The following is a 23,450-nucleotide window of genomic DNA, read 5'->3' as shown; positions in this document are numbered from 1 at the left end:
CTAGTATGAAAACCAAATTCTTCTTTCTCCTTGGCAGAAAAATCTAATTCCACCATAGGGCAGCCAGCAAAAGACTAGGGAAGCCCAAGTCCATTTATATACTTCCACTATTATTAACTTAATTAACAGTCCAACACCCCATATGACCTTTTCCATATCTCTGATCAACAGTGCTTGTACACAGACTGCTGGTCACCATTGCTAACTTGCAGCTTATTCCTGAGTGTAGACAAGACCTCAGCATAGAAAGTGGCAACCTGCCCCAAAATTCCTCCTCCTGACTTCATATGCAACTTTAATTAGCAGTCAATTCTCCACTACTCCACCTTACAGAAAAGAGACAGGATGAAGGAGTCTCTTCAGTACAGTGAGACCCAGTGTCTAGGGTGATTAAGTGGCCATAGAAATTACTGCACAATTACAGATTTTTAAATCCCCCCCCCCCCCTTCCCCCAACTTGCATTAAGAATCTAAATTTTCATTTTAAAAACAGTTTCTTAATTGACACAGTGATGTCTGCCTGAATCAGAAACAATAGCTCAGAAGTGGAGCTGACCCCATTCATCTCAATGGAACGCAAACAAAATCTAATGACTATTTAAAATGTCAATATTAACTATTTAACTGTGCTGTTCATTCTAGGTCCGGAGAAATAGAACACCAATGTGATTACCCAATGTTGTAGACCGTAATGGCAGATACTTGGGCAAGATGCTGTGGGACAGTTAATTGCTATAGTTAAGGGTTTACCTAGGGTGAAGAATATGCAATTCAAATTCCACTCTGCTCAATTTTAAGTTACCTCTACCCACAAGGGGGAAGGAAAAAGGAGATGCATCTCCTCCCCGTACAGAAACCATCAACTACCTCCTTGATACCACAAGCCAAGATCACCTCTCACACCTTCCTGGGTGTCAAAAGTCTGAAATGGCACCCCTACTAAGCTGTCAAAACCTCCAGCTTTCCCAAGTGGGCCCCCTTCCCCAACAACGTCTATAATTCAGATACCGGTTGTCAATACCAACATCTGCAGTACAATGAAGATCTACATGTGAGGCAAAATAAAATAAGTGGAAATACTAAAATGAAAAAACACAAGGTATGTTGTACTTATTTAATGGGCTTGAGGAAGCAGAAAGGAGGAGACTGGGAGAGTCAGTGCTGCACAATTCGGAACTGAAGTGTTACATGAGGCCTTGATTATACTGTGATCTTGCATAGTAGACAAGAACCTGTGTGCTTTCCTTTTACCCTTAGGATATTGCTATGCTCCTTCCAGATCTTGATATTAACTGGGGAGAAAGAAGGACCCACTAAAACCAGAATTCAGTATAAAGAGTACTGTAGTTGCTAAATTAAGTGTTTTAAAAGAGGTTAGATAGGGTGCAACTTTTCAAAGGATTATAAAATTGGCAAGGTTTTATATGACAAAATCTTAAGGATTCACTGAAACGGTGGAGTGTTAACCTTGACTGAGTCTGTTACATCACAACCTTAAAACAGTTCTGTATGTATTCATTTTTTTTTTATTTTTTTTTTTAAAGATAGGCTCCCACCCAGCTATTCTTCAACCTGTTAATAAAACTAAACTCCAAAGGAACAGTTTGTATCAAATCGCTTTCTTAAGAGATTGTTTTATATCTTACATAGCACCAACTGCATGCCTAGTGCTCCATACTTGTTACCTATGTTGTACCTTGTTGGTACCTATGCAATTATTGTGCCATTTCTTTGCATGATTTTTAAAAATTATGTTGGTGTATCTACTCCAACTGCTTAAGTGAGAACTGCAGGTATCATTGCCACTTCTCAAACAAATCTCAACACGTTAGTTTTGAATGTGGAATAATAGCGGTCTTCTATCCATGCCCCCACAACTAGCCTGCAAGTCAAGTTTGACAAAAATGATAGTGTAAATTAGATTAAACTGTTTCGCAAAATTCAGAGCTCAAGAAGCTTTAAGGAAACAGCTTTAGAACTGAAGATGAAAGTGCTCCAAAGGATATCTGCCAACTAAAACCATGGCCACAGAACTTCTGAATTGCAAAATGCATAGAATTTAAGGACGTACTCTAGTTACTTTTCATAAATAGTCATAAATAGTGACTATGGCTTGCCCCCTGCTTCCCATTACTATAGCCCTTTTTAATATTTTGATGTGTGTTAGAGAGATGGGGGAGAAGAATGATGGTGGGACTAAAGCAGTGGTTTCAGTGGGATACAGAACATTAAGACAACCCAGGCATTGGTGGTCATCACTTCCAGATTAAGAATTTGTACGGTCCTGTGAAAGTTGTGTTATACCCTAGATAGAAAGGCAGTGCTAAATTTTTAACCCATGAAATACCAGAATGTGCTATAAAAGCTAATTAAAATGCTAAATATATGGTTTACCAGAAATATTCAGCTCAAACTAATTTTGTCTCAGATGTTTCAAAATAGTTATTTGTAAATCAATTAACAAGTTTTCCCACATACCAAACCAATGTAGCTACTTTGCCAGCCAGGTAGTGACCGAGGGACACACACACACCTCAGTTTCAGTGTCTCCAAGTACTGGTTGAGTTTACTGAGATTACACAGCATGATTTTTTTTAAACCAAGAAACCACATAACATTCAAAGATGAGAAGTTAAATGCTGTTAGCAAGAACTGCTAGCATTAAGATTTATAAAATGGATCTGATTATCAGTTAAATAATGAGTTGGTAAAAGATACAGGTTGAGTTGGGACAATCTCAGAGTAGTCAGCAAAATAAGTTACAAAAAAGAAAGGATGCAAGACACAAAAACTATATCTATGCTGGAAGCCAACAAACCCAAGACTTAAGTCTCAAAACACAAAAGAGCTTACTTCAGAATGTGTTCCCTTATCTTCTATTGTATTATTCTACTGTATATATTCTATTGTATTATTTTTAAAAATTGCATGGTCATGTCTGGATATCCACAGATGATAGTCTAACCAAAATTGAATTAGAGACGGTTAAATAAAATAACATATTTACATTCATTCTATGGTGGCTGAGCTACTCTTTGCCCAGAAAGCCAAGCAGAAGAGATAGAAAATTGATCAAGGAATGCACAATTACAAGTTAGGTTAAAAAAAAACAAAAAACAAAATGGTCAGCATCTATTTTATCACTCATACCACATAAACAAGAGGTCATTCACACATAATGACAAGAATTTGTGGAATTCATTGCTGCAGATGGTTAGAGACAGACTGTAGGATGATTAGAAGTATCTTTTGTAGTTATGCATACTAAAATATGGGTCATCTAATTTCATGCTTCAAAATATAAGATATAGACACAGGGGTCAGGAAGGAATTCTCCCTCTCTGCCTCAACCTCTGTATAGAATACAGTTGTTGGTTAAGTGCTTGCAAAACAAATGGCTACTGCTGAAGGCAAGATGCCAACTTTATGGTTCAATGTTTAATTAAGAATAGCAAAATACCAGAAACGCTACCATTTCCTCTGCTATTCCAACCTTATTATTCTTTGTTACCCCCTTTCATCTTCTCTAGCTACCTTAATATGGCATCTTACCTCTAGCCCAGAGGATAACTCCTTTAACTGTTCCTATAGGCTGCTGCACAAATCACCTGAGAGGGGTGCTGTGGAGTGACAAGGCATGCCACTAGTCCTCAAGGCTACCCAGCAGATACCTTTGTAACTTCTAGTTTTACAAGCCTGGGGAGTAAAAGTGGGAGTCCAGAGTTCAGTTTATGCCTCCCACTTTGATGTGAAACTATTATTTGAATGATGATCCTCCCATCAATCCCTCCAATTTATAAAATGCACTGAACAAACTCCCTCAGTGCATGTAAATTACAAGTACATCAGTTTAGTTATAAACTGAATTATTATAACTGCTAATAGCATGGTATACATGGAGCCAGGGATTCTAAAAAACGGTTACTAACCTTCAGTAACTGTTATTCTTCAAGATGTGTTGCTCATGTCCATTCCAAGTAGGTGTGTGTGTGCCGTATGCACAGTCACCGGAAGGTTTTTTCCCCTAGTGGTATCCATAGGGTCATCTCTGGAGGCCCCTGGGTTGCGCCTTTATGGCACCATATATAGGACCCTGCCAACCCCTGCCTCTTCAATTCCTTCTTGCCAACTGGCTCTGACAGAAGGGTAGGCACCGTTAGTAACTGTTTTTTCTTCAAGTGCTTGCTCATGTCAATTCCATGTATAGGACTCCCAAGCAGATCCATAGGAGGAGTCGGAGTTTAATGACCTATGGATTGCAGCACGCTCTTCAAAATGCAGAACTGTCTCTGGCTTGTTATATGCCAGTATAGTGTGCCACAAAGGTGTGAATAGACAACCACATCGCAGCTCTACAAGTATCTTGTATCGGGATCTAACCAAGGAACACTGCTGAGGATGCCTATGCCCTTGTGGAGTGAGTTGTCAGCACTGGGGATGAGTATTTTCACCAGGTCATAACACATCCGGATACACGATGTGATCCATGAAGAGATTCTTTATGATACTGGAAGGCCTTTCATCCTGTCTGCTATTGTTACGAAGAGCTGCGTTGTTTTTCTAAAGTGTTCAGTCTTCTCGATATAAAAAGCCAAAGCCTGTCTAACATCCAGAGAATACAGCATCTGCTCTCAGCTGTTGGCATGTGGCTTTGGATAGAAAACCAGAAGAAGTATGTACTGATTTGAATGGAATTGTGACACCATAGCTGAACTTTATCTTTGAAGAAAACCGTAGAAGAAGGCTTATTCCGAGACTCTCCTGGCCAAAGTAATGGCCACTAGAAAAGCTACGTTCCAGGATAGATAGAAAAGCAAGCGTGTCACTAGAAGTTCAAATGGAGCAGCCATCAGTCTTGACAGTACAAGGTTGAGATCCCATTGGGGAATTAGCTGATACGTTTGAGGATGTAACCTGTCTAGACCTTTAAGAAAACACCCCACCATGGGGCTGGAGAAGACCAAACAGCCTGCAACCCAGGGATGAAACGCCAAAATTGCATCCAGGTGGACCTCGACAACATTGACAGCCCTGGCTGTTTAAGATGTAACCGATAGTCCAAGATTAAAGATATTGAAAACAGCACATGAAGAGTACCCTTCTGCGTTGACCAGATGGAGAACCTCTTCCACTTAGCTAGGTAAATGACCCTGGTGGAAGGTTTTCTGCTGCCAAGGAGGACCTCTTGGACTGGTTCTGAAGCACTCTTGTTTCAGAGGGTTCAGCCATGGAACTTCCACGCCATGAGGTGGAGAGAGACTAGATTGGGGTGATGAAAGCAGCAGTGGTCCTGAGTGATCAAGTCCAGAACCAGCGGCAGACTCAGAGTTTCCTCTGAGAGGTTGAGGAGCAGGGTGTACCAGTGTTGGCGCGGACATGTTAGGGCTACCAGAATTACGGAGGACCTTTCCTTCCCGACCTTCAGCAGGACCTTGTGAATGAGCAGGATAGGTGGAAACCCGTAGAACAGATGGCCTGTCCAAGGGATGAGGATTCTGGAACAAGCAGAACTGCATGGACTTCCTGTTGCGTCTTGTCACAAACAAATCTATGTGGGGAACACCCACTGTTGGGGGATGTCATCCACATCTGGGCGGAGAGACCACTCATGGTTGGAGAAAGACCTGCTGAGGTGGTCTGCCAACTCATTCTGAGAACTGGGCAGGTAGGACACAGAGATTAATAGAGTGGGCTATGCAGAAGTCCCACAGTTTGAGAGCTTCCTGGCACAGGCGAGAGGAGCATGCTCCACTCTGTTTATATAGACCATCATTGTTCTATTGTCCTTCTTTGCCAATATGCATTTGCCTTCCAGTGGGCTTGGAAGGTCATAGACCAAGCATACTGCCCTCATTCTCTTACATGGATATGGAGCATATAGTCCAGAATTGAGATTCCGGAAGAAAAGCCCTGACCTGGTTTGAATCTAGCACTGCCCCTATGAACTCCATCCTCTGAGTGGGAGTCAAGGTCAACTTCTGCACATTATCCAGAAGCCCAACTTGGCAAAGGTTGACCATGTCAATTGTATATCTGCTTCCACCTGTGCCTTGGTGCGATCTTTGACCAACCAGTTGTCGAGGCACGGATAGACTTGTACCTCCCACTTCCTGAGGAATGCAGCAACGACCGCCATACACTTAGTAAACATTCGAGGGGCTACAAAAAGTAGACGGAAGTACCATGAATTGGTAGTGGGTCTGGTTGACTATGAACCGGAGAAATCTTCTGTGACTTGGAATGATCGACACGTGACTGTACACGTCCTTCAAGTCGAGGGCTGCATACCAATCCCCCAGATCCAAGGAGGGAATAATTGGGGCTAAAGAGACCATGCAGAACCTCAACTTCTTAATGAATGTGTTGAGGTTTCGTAGGTCCAGAACCTGAGACTGTCTTTGGCTTTGGGGATTAGGAAGTAGTGGGAGTAAAACCCTTTGCCCCTTAGCTCCTGAAGAGCCTCCTCACCGCTCCTATCTTTAGAAGCTCCTGCATTTCTTGGATTAGAAGTTGCTTGTGAGAAGGCTCCTCAAAGAGGGACAAGAGAGTAGGGAGTGAGAGGGAGAGCTGAACTGAAGGGAATATTCCAGTTCTACCATGAGTAGCACCCAGCAATCCAACATGATCTTGGCCCATGCATGGTAGAAGTGTGATAGCTGGTCCAAAAAAAAAAAAAAAAAAATCAGGTGTGAAGGATCTGAATTGGTACCCCACCCTCGGGCACACCCTCAAAAGTTCTGTTTGGAGTGAGAGGATTGCCTCACTGGTCCAGGGCCTTGGCTGGTAGAAGGTTGAGAGGGGCTCTTATGGTTATACTCCTGCCTGGGTTGGGATTGGTAGAATGTTGAGGTTTGAAATGCCTCCTCTGCGGCGCTGGAGTATGGAGGCCTAAGGACTTTAAAGTAGCAAGAGAGTCATTAAGGCTGTGCAGCTTCAAGTCTATCTGCTCAGAGAACAGCACTGGATCCTCGAAGAGAAGGTCCTGGATTGTCTGCTGGACCTCATGTGGGATGCCCGAGGCTTGTAGTCATGAGCTCCAACACATTACTTCCGCTGATGACATGGTGCAAGCTGCAGCATCTGGCATATGCAGCGCCACCTCAAGCGAGACCTTTGCAACTGCCTTGTCTTCCTCTATTAGGGCTGTGAACTCCACCCTGCAGTCTGATGGTATAGACTCCAGGAATTTTGACAGACTACCAAAAGTTAAAATTCTATTTGCTCAAAGTCACCTGCTTGTTTGAGATATGAACTTGGAGCCCCTCAGTAGAATACACCTTTCTACCAAAGAGATCTAATTTTTTGGCATCCTTTGCCTTTGGCATGGGGCCTTGCTAACCTTGCCTCACATGCTTATTGGCCACTGCAACTATAAGTGACCCTGGTGGGGGGTAAACATATAGATATTCATAGTCCTTGGAAGGTACAAAATATTTTCTCTCTATCCTCTTTGCAGTTGGAGGCAGAGAAGCAAGAGTCTGCCATAATGACTTTGTTGTGTCACGAACAGTCTTTCTTAGTGGCACTGCTATCCTGGATGGGCCCACAGGGGCTAGAATGTCTACCATAGGGTCTGCACTGTTGGAGATCTCAATCTAGAGTACCAAATTGTGCGCCATTCTTCACAAGAGCTCCTGATGAGCCCTGCTGTCATTTGCAATCAATGCCACTGAAGACCCCACTAAAGGCTTCATCTGAGGACAAAATGACAACACTCTGACAGGGACAGTCTCTTGACCTTCTGCTCCCAGAGGGTTCCGTGGTGCCGGTTCCTCAAACATGGTGCCAGCATCGATGTTGGGCTCAGTGCTGTATTCAGTGCCAGTTCCAGTACCATACGGTAGCACGTCACCCACTTGAGATGGGTGATGTCTGCTCCTGGAGGCGAGCAATAGCGAGCATCTCAATTGCAAACCTGAGCTTGGTGGAATATCCAAGGGGTCTAAAAGGGCCACTGAGCTGGCATCTGCCACTGCCGTGGCCAAGGCATAGGGAAGGGTTAACCAGCCTCAAACCTTTGGTACTGACTCTCTGACCTGTGCCGGCTGTTGGAGGCCCCGGACAATTTGAATTGCTTGACCACTATCCTACAGGCCTAGCATAGCGTCAGTTGCTTGCTTGGCTATTCTGACCCCCTGTATCATGACATCTTCCAGCTGGCAGAGATGAATAGAACTACTGAGTAACCTTGCAGATGTCAGTTTCTGCATACCATGGCACATAAGACAAAATACACAATATGTATGCTTGCAGCTGCACATAGATAACAGTGACGGGAACAACAAGTTATCATTGTATGTCTGGGGGTACACTTTCATTGCCAAGGGGCATATTTTTACACTGTCCCTCCTATCACCAGATGTTATTTTCACTACCCCAATTATTATGGTGAGAATGGAATGTAGTTAAGGGAGAAAACCCAATGTAGGTATTTAGTATATATGATAATGAGTAGAGAGGTTAATTAGTTAAAAATTGTTTATGGAAGGGTATAAGAAGTCACTATTTAGATAACAGGGCACACTTCATCAACACCTGACTCCGCGGGAGGTGCTGCCGGTCGGACCAGAGGCCACTGACTCCCAGGCGGGGCCCCTGAAGAAAGCCCTTCCTGTATACAGCCTTCTGAGTGACTGCTTAGTTCTCCAGGCTTAGTGAGTATGATATACTGTAGCTAATTTTAGGTTTTATATTCAACTAGTATATCTATAGATAAAGTCCCTTAATTCGAATTAATTACTCCCGCATCTACACTTGTGCATTGTTAATTTGAATTAAGGAGCCTTTAAAATCAAATTAATAAAACCACCTCTGCAAGTGGATTAGTGCCTGAAGCGCATCAGTTAATTCGCATTAGTGTGAGTGTGGACGCAATGGGACTTAATTCGAATTAATTGGCCTCCAGATTGTATCTCATGATGCCCCATTTCAGTACCCTCCCCCAAAGCAGCCCCGGGAAGATTTGAATCTTCATTTCCTGCGGTGAATGGGTTTAAAATCCAAGCTGCGATCACCCCCCCCCACCACACACACACAACAAGCCCTTTGCAGTTTGTCCCTTTAAGGGTTTGAAAATTTCACCCCTCCCCCCCCCCGCATGGTGAATGCGTTTTAACTGCCCAGCAAGCCCTTTGCAATTTGTCCCTTTAAGGGTTTGAAAGATTTCACCATTCACCCCCCTCCCCGCATGGTGAATGCGTTTTAATTGCCAGCAGTGAGAGGAAATTCTTTGCTACATTGTTTCAGTGGCCAATCATGTAAATTGATACTTTCTTAAGAGTTTATTCAGTGCTACATGTGGATACATTATATCATGCTTTCCATCAGTGAAATGGAAACATTTGTATCACTGTATTAATATACTAACTGACTCCATTGTTATTTATCTTACATTCTACAGACACCTGTAGAATCAAAACCAAAGGCAAGCAATATACAGGGGGTAGGGGGAGCATAAAAGGCAAACTGCATACAGGTGGGGGGGTTGGTTTGGTGGAGGGAAAAATCAAAGGCAAGCAATATACAGGGGGTGGTGGGGGGAGCATAAAAGGCAAACAGCAAACAGTTCTAAAGTAATCCAGGATAAACTGCGATGTATTTGTCACAGTCAAAACGAGAGCATAGTTCAACTGGCTCCATGTGCCTGCAGCAATGGCGATCAGGGGAGTAAAAAAACAGCATGAAAATCCTTTTCCTGTTTGTTTGGGGGTGGGGGGGAAGGGGGTGGGGGAAGCAGCGTTGCATCCTGGGATGATGATACTCATCACAACAGCCTCCGTGGTTAGTTACACGGTGGGATAGCTTCCCACATTGCACTGCTTTCTAATTCGAATTAAGGCTGGCTAGTGTGGACGCAAGAAACCAGCACAAACACTGTAGTGTGGACAGTCTGTAGCACTTTCTATAAATCACTTTCTGAAATTCGAATTAAGCTAATTCGAATTAGTGCTGCAGTGTAGACATAGCTTAAGTGTCCAGTATCAACAACGGCTTCTTCTAGAAGAGTAGGAAACCACTTCAGAGTCAGAACCCAAAAGACAACTCACTTCATAGGAACTAGAGCAGTCCGGTTCCCGGTGGTGCCGGGGAGCGATGCAGGGGAGATGGCGAATGTGGCATCATAGCCGGCTTTCCCTGGGATGGCACCAGCTGCTTTTTCAGAACCAGTGTTCAGGTATCTGGGGCATGCTCATGCCTGAGAGGGGACAGCAGCACCATGTTCTCGATCAGCTCCCTGACCACTTCAAAAGCCTTCAGTATGGAGGAGAGCTGCAGAGTCTCCTCACAGGTCTTCATGGTTGGGGAGTCTGAAGGCACCAGACTTCATGTACCCCTCCCTGGGGCTGGTGTCGATGGTACCATGGACAACGGTATGGCACCTGAGTGGGCCGACACAAGTCACACTCTGCTTGAGTTCTTACTTCTCATTGTTTTGGGCATCGGTGAGCATCCCTTATACGTCTTCCTCTGCTTCTTATGCAGAACGGGACTGCAAGCGGTGCCGTGTCTGAGGTCTCTCTCGGTGTCGGTGATCCATGGGGACCCAAGGGGTCTCTAGACATAGTCCTTCCTCGGCGCAGTCTCTCTTGCCAGTGCACTCCGCACCGAAGCTGACATACTAGGTGTTGGCTCAGCACTTAGTGTGGTCGGAGAGCAGCCTCCAATAGAATGAACTTCAACCTCTGACTCCTCTCCTTCTTTGTCCCCTGCAGATCTTACAGCGATCCCTCTGATGGGTTTCCCAAGGCACTTTAGACAAGTGGTATGGGGATTATTCCTGGACATGGGCTTTTTGCAAGCCCTGCATGGTTTAAAGCCAGGGAAACAAGGCATGCTTTGGCCCTGGAGACAGGAAGGAGACCCTGATAGGCAGGGTCCTAACTAACTAAACCAACTATAAATATAAACTACAAACTAAGTCAAACTATTTGACTATTTACAGGTATCAGTTCAAACAACCACTAGGAAAACGCTTGCAGAGCAAGAAAAGATTAATGTTCCAGCGACTACCACAGACGGTAAGAAGGAACTGAAGAGGTGAGAGGTCAGCAGGGCACTATATACGGCACCATGAAGTCACAACTCCAGTTGGCTCCAGAGCCTCCCCTACTGCTATCCGTAGGGTTAAAACCTTCCAGTGACTGCACGTGGCATGCACACACCCTACTTGGAATCAACATGGGCAAACACTTGAAAATTTATTATTTGTATTGTGATAATGCCTAGCAGCCCCAATCATGTGCTAAGTCCTGAATAATAATATTACACGTGTACCACAGATGAAGATATAGTTGAATGGATTATTTTGTGGACTGTTCTTTCCAGTTTGATAATAAACAAAACAAAACAAAAATCTGTAGCTCTGAGTAGATCAACAGAATATGATCAATTCCTAAAGATTTCTATTGGCCTTTTCATTAAGCCATAGGTTAGAAAACATCTTTAATAATTTTGTAAAAGTTGCAAGATGTTAAAAGGTACTCCTCTCTCCACAAGAGCCTAGAAAGCAGGAAAATGCCCTTGGCAATGTACCCATTTTAGTAAAATTCAAATAATCTTGTCATGATTAGGTTCATTTCTAAAGACCCCAGTTCAGAACCACTAACAATGTTCATTACAGTTCCTAGCCCTCAGACTTTTTCGATTAACCCCACAACATCTGGAGTCAGGATTTCCTGATGATGCACAAAAACAAAGTATAAAATGCTAATGAGATGAGCTCTGTACTGGCTAAATTTAAAGGGGAAACTAATCACTTAGAAATAAGCTGACCTATATAATTATGGTTCACAGTATTTCATTCAAAATTATTTACTCCTTACCATTTGTGAATTACAAATATTTAAAAAATATGAAGTGTTTTGTACTTCAAGCAACCATCTTCTGAAAGTGGTTTTCCATTATCTAATGGTAATTGTTTCCGCTATTGTTTCTGACATAACCATATTATCCATCATGTATTACAACAGTAACACTGAATACAAACAAAATGCAGACGGACTTTCTGTTTGAAATAGGGATAAGCTGCACTCCTGAAAATAACTTTTTACAACAGTGCAGCACTACTCTCATTATTCTACACATTTCTCCTGGCTCCAAACAATATAATAGTTACCCTCAATAAACTGGATGCAATTAACAAGTCAATAAAGAATGTATTAAATGGCATTTAGAACATTAATCCTTTCACTCTGATTGACCCAATATGTCGGCTGCCAGAAAGTCTTGTACTTTTATAATCAGCCTCCCTATATCAAGGAATAAAATACTGGTTTAAACACAGATTTATAAGAACTAGTGTCTTAAAACAACAGCTACTTTATACAAAGTCACTCCACCTCCCCTTCCACTAGAATCTTATATCAAGTGCTTTCAACTTCCTTTAAAACCCATTTTTAAAGAAGTACAAATTATAATTAGATGTTAAAGCTTACCTTGAAAACGGGTATATCCTAAAGTTTCTCCCCGGAAACTCTTATAATACTTTACTCCATAAACTATAATTGGTCTTCTAAGAATATGTGCAAGTACAAAAATGTGTGTCTGCTCCAAACTTGCTCCAGGCTGTACCAAAGAAAAAGTAAGACAATAATCAAAACAGAACTTTGATCTAACATTACCTCAGTTTAACTTGATTGACAAAGCAGCTTCTGGATAAACTTCATAAAACCAGATTTTCATCCAACTAAAATTCTGTTGAAATCATGGCTGTCATTTACACAAACATTTTTCTGGAATGATTCACTTTCAGAAAGCTTAGCTACCTAAAATTAGGATATTCAAGTGATTGACCAAACACATTTTGTAATATTGAGAGCACTTCAACATTACAGAGAGAATGTACCTATAACAGGTTGCACAAGTATTCATTTTTATTATTTTACTTATTTTTTTCCCCTTTTTAAAAAAATACAGCAGGTTTGTTTTCTTTTGAAGTGTGAAGTTTTATGCAAAGTTTGAGCCAAAAAAGGTTAGCCATTTGAGGAAAGTAAAAACAAATAGACTTTTTTCAATAATGGGGGGAAATGTCAATTTTAGCTGTTTTTGCACATTAGCAGATGATGGAAATCTGAAAGGGAGACAGTCTCTAGGTTGTAGATGTGCCATTTAGAGAGTCTGAAAATACAGCTGTAGAGGTTTAAAAATGCACTTGGTACATGCGCACTGGATTTTGAAATGCAATCTCTTAACAGTTTGCCAGTGTTCTAGTGGTTCATGCTCACAAAAAGTTTGTAGACATTCATTCTCTATGATCATGTAAGGTGTATGGGGAAGGAGGCAGGGCATTAAAACAGAAAGTGGTGCACCATTTCCTAGAAGCTTCTTCCTGCAAGCCACGTAAGAAAAATAACCTTTCAACAAAACTGTTGATGCTACTAGTAAACTCAGAAATTATAAACTCAATTTTCAAATTCGATTTCACAGTTTATTTTTGGAGAGAAGAGCTTATCCTTAATACTTTGAGATTTCTGGTGTGAGAAAACAAGGTTACTTACCAGTAACTGATGTTCTTCAAGATGTGTTGCTCATGTCCATTCCACTATAGGTGTGTCCACACCTCAGTGCACGGCTCCCGGAACTTTTTTCCCCCTTAGCAGATCCCGTAGGGCCGGCTCTGGTGCCCCCTGGAGTCTCACGCACATGCCGCGGTATATGAGGCACTGCCGGCCCTACACCCCCTCAGTCCCTTCTTTCCACCAACTCCAGTGGCGGGGACGGGAGGTGGGTTGTGGAATGGACATGAGCAACACATCTCGAAGAACATCAGTTACTGGTAAGTAACCTTGTTTTCTTCTTCAAGTGATTGCTCATGTCCATTCCACTATAGGTGACTAACAAGCAGTACCTTGGAGGTGGGCTGGAGTTAGCGATGAGCTGCCTTAGCGGTGAGCTGCCTGCAGCCCAGCTCTGCCGAAACCCACTACTTCCCGTGCCTTGGACAGATGCCCCGCCCTAGCATTTCCACTTGGAAGGCTGTGGATGGAGCTTGAGCTCTGTTGGGTGAGCTGTGGCATCCGGAAGCGGTACCTTCACTTGCCCGTGGCCGAATGTGATGCAGGAAATTATTCACAAGGAAATTGTGGCGGCTGGAGACCAGTGAAACTTTCATCTGGTCGGAAGCTGCGAGGAAGAGCTGCATTGCTCTCTGGAATGGCTTCGTACCTCTGATGTAGAAGCCAGGGCTCCACTCGCGTTTTAGCGAGTGCTGCCTTCTGCTCTCCTCCGAACCGTGTGGTTCGGGAAAACCTGGGGAGAATGATTGGTCCAATGAGCCCAGGCAACCACTTTGGGCCGGGGGGCCTGGTGCGGTCACACTGAACCTTATCTTATAGACTACAGTATGAGGGAGGAGCTCTGCGGCCAGCGCCCTGATCCTGGAGACCTTTCTTGCTGATGTAATTACCTCCAGGGAGGCCCCCTTCCCAGAAGGCTAGAGTAGAGGGCATGATGCCCTGAGTTCGGGGGAGAGGGGAGAGGGGAGTGGCGTGGGACGGGAAGGACCAGGTTAAGATCCCAGGGAAACCCCCCTCCAGACAGTCGTGGGTGCTCTTGTGGTGAGGAAGAGCGACCACCTGACTCTGTCCGCCTTGCTGTTCCTCATCCCTGGGAGGTGATCACTGTCAGGTCCCAAGGACCGATAGGTTCCCTTCATAAGGCTGATGAATGGGCTCACGCCGCTTGTCTGTGTAGTACATGGTTGCTACACTGACTGACAGCACCTGTACCTCCCTGCTACCAATAAAGCGAAGGGACCTTCCGCAAGCCCTGCAAGAATTTCGCGGGTCTTCTCATCGGTGTGCCGATGCTTGTCCTTCCTTGGCCAGACACCTTGTAAGCTGAGGTGAGCACTGATACGGCACTGTTCTCTTTGCTCGAGGTGGCTGCTAGCAGGGTAACTGAAGGAGCTTGTTCCTTGAACGAAATGCCTCTTCACACATACCAAGGAGTCGTTCACCAGACTCAGGAGACTAGGGCTCACTGCTGGCGGGTTATTATTATTTATTTGGGGGGAGGGGAGGAGAGGGGATCGTAGCCCCTCGGTGTATGAGCTGCCTGCTCAGACTGTATCCCAGGGCCGTGACTGAAGCGGCCTAAGCGTCAGGCTAGCTATCCTCATGGCATAGGTGCAGGCCACCCTATGCTCTATCCGCTGCCGGCAACCTTTGGCTGTTGTCGTAGGGCATTTGTGCATGTGGCCTATCCTGAGGAAGTCTGTCCCACAGCAGGGTTGGGGCAAGAAGGTCTGGTCCGGGAAGCAACCAGTCATGCCCATGCATTCCGCAGGCTGCACCTGAGTTAACGCGAGCTTTGTGCGTTTACCAGCAGGACCCCACCAGTCGCAAGAGATGGCTGACTAGCTCACCCTGCTCCGGGCTTGGGATCTAGGCTTGTCTGGGAGGACCAAGCCCTGTCAAGCGCGCAGCTACCCCTGCCAGGCCTTCAGTAAACATCATCGGCCAAGTAACAGACCACGGAGTAAGACATAAATCGTTAGAGGGAGTCACCCTTATGAAGTGGAGGAACCTTTGAGGATATGCTTCCCTGACATCCAAGGTGGCATGCAGTGCTCTTGTTCCCACTACTGGAGCTGGAGGGACCATGCAAGACTTGAGCCTCTTGTTTGGTATTTGTGCGAAAACATAGGTCTGTCACCGTCCTCAAATCCAGCTCTACCCGGCCTCGGTGCAGGGCGACCTCCTTAGTGCTGAGTCTGTCTCCGGCCACCAAGTTTGGCACAGCCTCGGTATGGGGGCGAAACCTCCGTGCCAAGGCTATCTCCAGCATCCGGGCTTGCCTCAGTGCAGGGCAACCTCCTTGGTGCTGAGTCCGTCTCCAGCATCCGAGTTGGCAAAGCCTCGGTAAGGGGCAAGACCTCGGTACCGAGGCTGCCTCTGGCATCCGGGGGTTCACTGTTGTCTCGGCGTGGGGGGCAAACTCCTCAGTGCCTAGCCTGTCTCCGGCTACCAGGTTCTGCACTGCCCAGCAAACTCCTCAGTTCCGAGTCCATCTCCGGCATCTGGGTTCTGCACCGCCCGGTTCCTCGGTAGCGAGGCTGTCTCCGATGACCAGAATCAGCGCCGCGTACTTGCTGGCAACTCTTTGGTGCCAGGGGGTCAAGACCGGTGTCGGGCGGGCGACTTTGCTCTCCACCTCAATGCAGGTCGGTCCAGCGACCACGACCTGGGATGACTTCTAGGGGGAGTGTTCTTGCTCTACCCTAGGAAACTGGTCTGAAGGAGATCTTCCTCCCCATACCAGGGATCTCCTGAGCCATTCAGGGGGTTCCAACGCGGGCTTCCCCTTAACGCCAGCCCCTTCTCTCTTGTGGAGGTTAGGGTAGCGACAGCGTATGCAAGGCCAACAAGGCTCTTGCCGCCCTTCAGCCACTGAAGTCGACGGTGCCGGTAGGCACCAAGGGGCTCCCCGGCTGGAGACACTGGCTCTGGCAGTAGGTCTCTGATCCGACCTAGGTGCAGATCGGTGCTCCACCCCACCTAACTAACTAATCTCTGCTAACTAACTAATCAACACAAAAAATCCTAGTTTTAAGGTTTAAACACGGGGAATAAAGCGCTTGCAATGGAAGTGCAGGCAGCTCCAGTAACTGCCATGGGTGAAAATAAGGAACTGAGGGGGCGTAGGTCCGGCAGTGCCTCATATACCGCGGCATGTGCGCGGGACTCCAGGGGGCACCAGAGCCGGCCCTACAGGATCTGCTAAGGGGAAAAAAGTTCCGGTAGCCGTGCACGGAGGCGTGCACACACCTATAGTGGAATGGACATGAGCAATCACTCGAAGAAGAAAAATGGTTTTCCTTAACAAAAAACTCTGAGCCAGAGCAAGAATAATGCAAGTTTATGAAATTGCTCTTCAGAAGGACTAGACATCCTTTCCTAGAGTAAGATTTCAAAGAAAAATGTTCTTACCTGACTAGCAAGAGAGAGTATAAATGCCCAATCTTCCTGCCACTGTTCCTCTCGCAGTGAGAAATGTAAACCAAAGCTTTGGGAGTACCATGACTCCCACTCTTTCCAACGGGTATAAAACCTAGAACAATGGGCAGCAAGACAAGAGGTAAAACAAATAAGATACTTACTCTCAAATCAAACTACTGAGTCATACAGCTAATGGCAATATTCATTCTAGAGCTTAAGAGGCAACATTTATGAAAGAACAATGTGTTTCCTATTTCCATCTTGCAAAAACAGTTTTAAAAGAAATCTTGTAAAACTTTAAATCTAAAATCTTTCATGCTGGCAATTTCCATTGGGCAGAAATAGACTGTGCGTCTGAAAAAACAGAACTCCAAATCCCAAGGAGGCAGACCATCTGTTGATTACCTGTAAATAGTTCTCCTAACATCCTCAACTAATTCAGAATTTGTATAGGATTGATTCTGTTGATCTTGAAAAGGAAGTAACTCAGTTAACGTTTTGTTATCACATATGTGACTACTGTACACAAACAAGTTTCCTTAGCAGACAATTAACTAAACTGTGCTATTTTATGCACTTGTCTAAGAAAATACACAACATAAAGAGTCCTTTCAATTGGCAAACGTATAATGCTATAAGAAGACCAACTGACACTAATGCAACAAGTTATCCGCATCTCGTAATACTTTCCACTGATACGGAAGAACTACTGGGATTGCTCAACAGTAAACTTTGACAAAAGATTATCCATAAAGAGAAATAACTATCTTGTATTTTTTTATGAATTAAAGGAAATGATGCAAGAACCAGTCTGCAAATTAGCTGGTACAAGGCTGATAATCCCTGCCTAAGAAGCCACTTGAGATCTGACTGAATGGGATCAAATGCTCACAGGAGGCATTTATCGTAACTGATGCAAGGCTTCTAATGGCCAATATGATACATGTTGCAGAGCTTATTTTGGAGCCGTACTGCCTTTTTTTTTTTTAAATGTTATTCCATGGGGAACAAACAAGGCATTCAATTTCATGTAAATTTAATGTTCTGTTTAAGGAGCAATTCATTACTCTTCTCTCATCTGAAGAATGCAGATGTTTTTTCTTTCAGGTGAATTGGTTTAGAACACAAGTAATGTAGATATGTCTCTAATTCAAATGGATTGTAGTCAACTTAGGAAGAGCTTTTATAAGAACTACTTTATCGAGAAAAAGCATGTGTTAATTTCAAAACTACTAAAAATATTTGAAATAACCATAGATTTGAATATGGTATATTTTACAGATATTAAAATATTCAAGTATTGCAAAGCAGCATAATTATAAATCTGTAAGTTATGTTAACCATAAGTATGAGGTTAGAATGACTTGTAGGTGTCACTAGCAAACTAGAGATGCTTTTCTGTTAAAAAAGCAAGTTTAGAAGGGAATAGAGCAAAATGTTGCGAGAATGAGTTGTTTGGATGCTTCAGTGCTGCCAGGAAAAAAAAACGCCGCCCCTCCTCCCTTTTCCCACCCCACATGGCCCCCAGAGACTAGACTTCAATGCAGAGGGGACAGAGGGTGGGACATGGAATACACGTCTGAATCAAATCTTGAAGAACCCCAGTTACAGTAAGAGTTTTTTTTTTTTCTTCGAGTTGATGCAAACATGTATTTTGTGACTCACAAGGAGTACCCCTCCAGGAGACAAGCTCGGAGTCTAACTAAACAAGGATTGCAGGACCACCACACCAAAGCTCATATCGCCCTGAAAGATGCAGTAATGACATTACAGTTTGTAAATGTACGTATGGATGACTACGTAGCAACCTTGCAAATATCGACTTAGGAACACTATTGACATTACTTATGCTCTCTTCGAATTAGCTCACACCTGCAGCCTCAATACAGGATGCATATAGAGACTGTCTGGGAAGAAACCGCTTGACCTTTTTTATATGATCAGCACATGACACAAATGATGAGGCAAAACAAGAAACCGTCTAGTCCTGTCCAGATAGAAGGCTAGACATCTCCACACATTAGACATCAGGCGATGATGCTCTTCTGGAGATGAATGTGGCTTAGGAAAGAACACAGGTAAGATGGTACAAATGAAACTGAGAAACCACTTTAGATAAAAAAAATTTGGATGTGCTTATAAAGTCATGTTATCCTTTGAGAACTGTGCATAAGGCAGCTCCGCCATCAGAGCCTGCAACTCTCATACTCTTCTTGGGGATGCTAGCACTATCAGGACCGCAGTTTTCGGACACAAAAGTGGAAAGGCACAAGACGACAAGGGCTCAAATGAAGGTCCCAATAAAGTTGCTAGGACCGTATTACGGTCCCACAGAGGAAACAGCTTTTGGACTGGTGGATGAAGATGGAGCCCTTTTAAGAATCCTTCTACCATGGTACTGGAGAAGACTGATCTTCCCTGAATGGGGGATGAAATGCTAATATTCCTAACAGATGCACTCTCAGTGAGCAAAGCACAAGCCCCGACAACACCTTCAAGACTACAAAAATGAGAGGCAAAATGACTATCTGAAGAGGATATCAAATTAAATATATGTGGCTTGGTTAAGTGACAACTAAGAGATGAAAGTGAGCATAAATATTTGACTGCTATAGATGCTAAGAAAGGGGAGAAACCATACAGCATAATAAAAGAATGCACACACCCATGGGAAATACATGCATGAAGAAAATTTTTAGATTGCGTGCTATGACTGACAGGATATGGAAATTTCCAGAAGAAAATATTTGAAGCCACGTGGTCTGGATTGATTAAAACTAGACTAGACAGTAAAAATCACAAGAAAAACAATATGAGAAGGGCCCTACCAAATTCATGGCTGTGAAAAACGCATCATGGACCGTGATATCAGACCTCCCCCATGAAATCTAGCTATTGGAGGGCAGGGAGACGGGTCAGGCTGGGGCACCCCAGTAATGGGCTTCTACTTTGCACCGGGCTCTAACTGCTAGTCCCGGCTGGGCTGGGGAGGGACAGGACTTCCTCCTCCCCTGCATGGCCGCTCTTGGGGGGAGATCAGACCCCTCCCTCCAGGTACTTTCCCCAGGTGCAGGAAGCTCTATAGCTGTGCTGCCTTCAGAGTTGGGCTCTGAAAACCAAGTCCCATCCCTCCCCTGCCCAGCCAGGACTAGCAGCACTTCCACCAGCTCAGGGGAAAAAAAAAAAAAAAAAAAAAAATCAGACCCACCTCCAGGAACCTCCTCAGCTGCAGGAAGCTCCATAGCTGCTCCCATCAGAGCTGGGCTGGGCTCCGAAGGCAGTGTAGAAGTAAGGGTGGCTATCCCACGACCTCCCTACAATAGCTTTGTGACCGATCCGCCTCCCCCTCCCCACTTTTGGGTTGGGACCCCCAGGGTTACAACAATGAAATTTCAGATGTAAACATCTGAAACCATGAAACTGACTAATTTTAAAATGCTCTGGCCACGAAATTGACCAAAATGGACCATGAATGGTCCTAGGTATGAGTTAATGGTCTCTGAGGCCAACAACTGCCCCTGCCCCGCAAAAAAGGTGATTTGGATCATGAACAAGCAAAAAAAAAAAAAAAAAAGAGTATTAGCAAGGAAATCTCCTTCAGCTGTTGAATTTGTGTGTATGAGAGTGTTATCCTGGATTAAAACTTCTATGCTATGCTGTACTATAAGGCATGAAGGGGAGAAGATAAAACTATATAGTGTAGAGGAATGGAGACTTGAGGCCAACATGGTATGCTTCTTTCCTAACACTCAGACTCTGTAGAAGTTCCCCAGAGCTGCCTCCGCTCAATCATGCCTCTATATTTTGGGGCAAACAGTGGTTCTGGGGAGCAGTAACTTTTATATAGCATGGTCCTATCAGACTCTAGCAGAAATTCTGTTAGTTAAGGCTGCTACGAACTGTGTAATTCTTGCTCCTTGCTGGAGCTGCACGCTGAGTGCAGAAGCAGCTGGAATGGTTGATAGCATTGTGGTTCCTTGGGTCTACAAGTTGGCGTTTCTGTTCTCTGTGCATCCAGGGAATTTAGAGGTTATGCTCCCTGTTTTTCCATAGTCTTTCTGTGTAGGGACCATTTGTCTGCAACTTTGCTTGTGGAATTTTAGCTTTCAGTCCTCGTCCCAGGAAGTTATGATGTGGTCCAAAGGTCACTTAAGGGCCTGACCAGCCATGTGTCCCTAAAATATAGCAGGAGTAAGCCCAGTGCCTCCAAGGCCTCAAATCAGCAACCGATTTAAATAGAGATGGGTGGGAAATGGTCTTCCTATCCCAAATCAAGATGAAAAGTCATTCTTTGAGTAGATGCAGACATGTATTCCAATTAGGCATGTGCGCGCCCAGCACAGCAGTGCCAGAGAATTTTGCCTAGCAGTAACTGTAGAGGATGTGTTTATGCCTCTTGGCCAGAGCCCCTCCCCTGGCGATATGAGGCAGCTCTGTCCCTTTTCCTCCTCAGTTCCTTCTTACCACCAGCGGCTGGAGTCAGAACTCCATGTGGTTTCTAACCTTATAATCTTCCGAGTTCTTAGTGACTTTTCTAGTTCTATATATTTATTTAGTAGCCTTAGTATAGTATTAGTTACCTTTTGTTTAAATATTTCCCTGATAATGCCCTCACCAGGGTTTTTAACATTTGCTAAACACTCAGATATTATAGAAAAGCCCATGAGGACATTAATAGTGTTTTCAGAGCAGGGTTTGAATACTGTGCAGCAATACAGGCATGAGGCCACATGTTGAGCAATGAGGAGAACACAAAATATTGAATAGCTCCTCATTCAGTGAGCACAGTCCATTCTATCCAATGAATGAGATGGGGAACCTGTGGGGAAAAGGGACCATCGTAATGCATTTGCAAAAAGGGGGGACATGTTAAGGTTGCACAGGCAACTTTAATTCTGGCATTTCCTAACTTTTATAACCTGATGTTATTTTAACATATATTTTCCACTCACTAAAAACTAAGTTATCAAAAACTAGCACATACGGGTCAACAATAAACTCACTACACTTCACATTGCAAATCTACAAAAAGCATAACTTGAAAGCTGCAGTAATCGCCATACTATACCTCATGGTAAGGACACTGTATAGTATTTAAGGCACTGAAAATAAGAATTGGATTTATTTATACAATTGATTTACATGTTTTGTTTTGATTTATTTTTGTTTTTTTAAAAGCTAAAAACATGCAACTTCAACTGTTCAGTGATTCTTCCCTTTTGTTCCACATAATTAAGTATAAATCAATGAGCTCATCACTGTAATACAATCAGTGCTACTGGAACACTATTCATGAACTTAATACGAGAAATACGCCAGCTTACCAATGTGAACAGTCATGTAAACTGTCATGAAGAGCTTTTCGTAGCACCGAGTCCTTGTCATAAATGCCCCAGGTAGCTTGTAGTACTGAATCAAGCAGGCAGTCCCCTGCAGTCCGATTCCAAAGTGCATATAGTCTACTATCCAAACGCGTACCCAATTCCAAAGACCAGTTTATAATGGGAGATTCCTCTTCTAGTTCTACAAAACAAGAAAAATCCTAAGTAACTCTTATTTGCAATTAGACTCTTTTCAACGTGAAAATCCATATTACAGGTAAACTGGCTATCAGAAGATACTATGCAATCAACAATTTACCATATATCTATTCACTTTAACATTACAAACATAGTTGCATTAAACAGGGTAGAGCTGAGTTCCCTGGGCTAAACTGTAGATAAAGAAAGCAGACAAACTTAAAAACCATAATTTGTTTCAAGAAAGCCACTGAAATGGAAAGCTTGTACACCAATTTTACTTAAGTACAGGAGATATAGTATTGAGGAGCCCATGACTTGGAGCCTTTAGCAGTTTTTAGACTATAACAAATTCATAGGTTTCACAAGTTCTACCAGCACTACAGCTTCGCTTTTTCTTTTTCTGTCCCTTCAGAAGTCTTCCTAATGTTAAAATCAAATCTCTGCAATCTTTATATTAAGGTAGAAATTTGCTTGCAAATGCCAACTTACCCAGTATAAAGTTTTGCTTTAAACATACAATTGATGTGTTACTCAAAACTAAATAAAATATCTCCTTAATAGCAGAGAGCAAGACTTGAGGGTTTGTTTGTAATAAATCTCTCTATATACAAGGGCTTACCTTTCTGAACATCCCTATCAAGTACTTCATCAAATAATTTCTCTTGGACTGTTGGTGGCAAGTCTTCAATGTCTGGAAAAGGAACAATGAATAGATGTCTTAACACTAACACATTTATAAATGGAGTACTGCTATATCATCACGGGAAAAATCTTATGCTGTATTCTTTTACTTAGGACTTCAAACATTAGCTGAGAGAATCTATCCTGAAAGCCAGTGTGGCTTCCGTTCAGAAAGGTCCATTGTAGACATGGTCTTCTTGGTAAGATACCTGCAGGAAAAGTGCAGAGAGAAGCATATTCCACTGTACATAGGTTTTATAGATTTAACAAAAGCCTTTGACACAATTAGTCAGGGCTATCTATATGTTGT

The 23,450-nt window shown here is 43.6% G+C and overlaps 1 protein-coding gene across 3 annotated transcripts in view; it reads right to left on the bottom strand.

The window, feature by feature from the left end:
- The window catches only part of ZRANB1 (zinc finger RANBP2-type containing 1), a 110,519-nt gene that overhangs the window by 8,172 nt on the left and 78,897 nt on the right, over window positions 1-23,450 (bottom strand). For 2 of the 3 annotated variants that reach the window (XM_067533419.1, XM_067533418.1), the window contains exons 6-9: window positions 23,079-23,150; window positions 22,262-22,460; window positions 16,929-17,049; window positions 12,435-12,564 (exon numbers count right to left, since the gene is read on the bottom strand). In XM_067533419.1, coding sequence (XP_067389520.1) covers window positions 12,435-12,564; window positions 16,929-17,049; window positions 22,262-22,460; window positions 23,079-23,150 — 522 coding nt within the window. Of the gene's footprint in view, window positions 1-10,859; window positions 12,249-12,434; window positions 12,565-16,928; window positions 17,050-22,261; window positions 22,461-23,078; window positions 23,151-23,450 lie in introns of those variants that run through there. The other variant, XM_067533420.1, reaches the window with a different exon arrangement.

Source organism: Emydura macquarii, unplaced genomic scaffold (assembly GCF_026122565.2).
Source record: "Emydura macquarii macquarii isolate MOO-44397 ecotype Brisbane River unplaced genomic scaffold, CSIRO-AGI_Emac_v2 contig_3343, whole genome shotgun sequence".
Classification (NCBI taxonomy): Eukaryota; Metazoa; Chordata; order Testudines; family Chelidae; genus Emydura; species Emydura macquarii.
The sequence above is the reverse complement of the archived record's forward strand: the minus strand, read 5'-3'. Positions and strand labels throughout refer to the sequence as shown.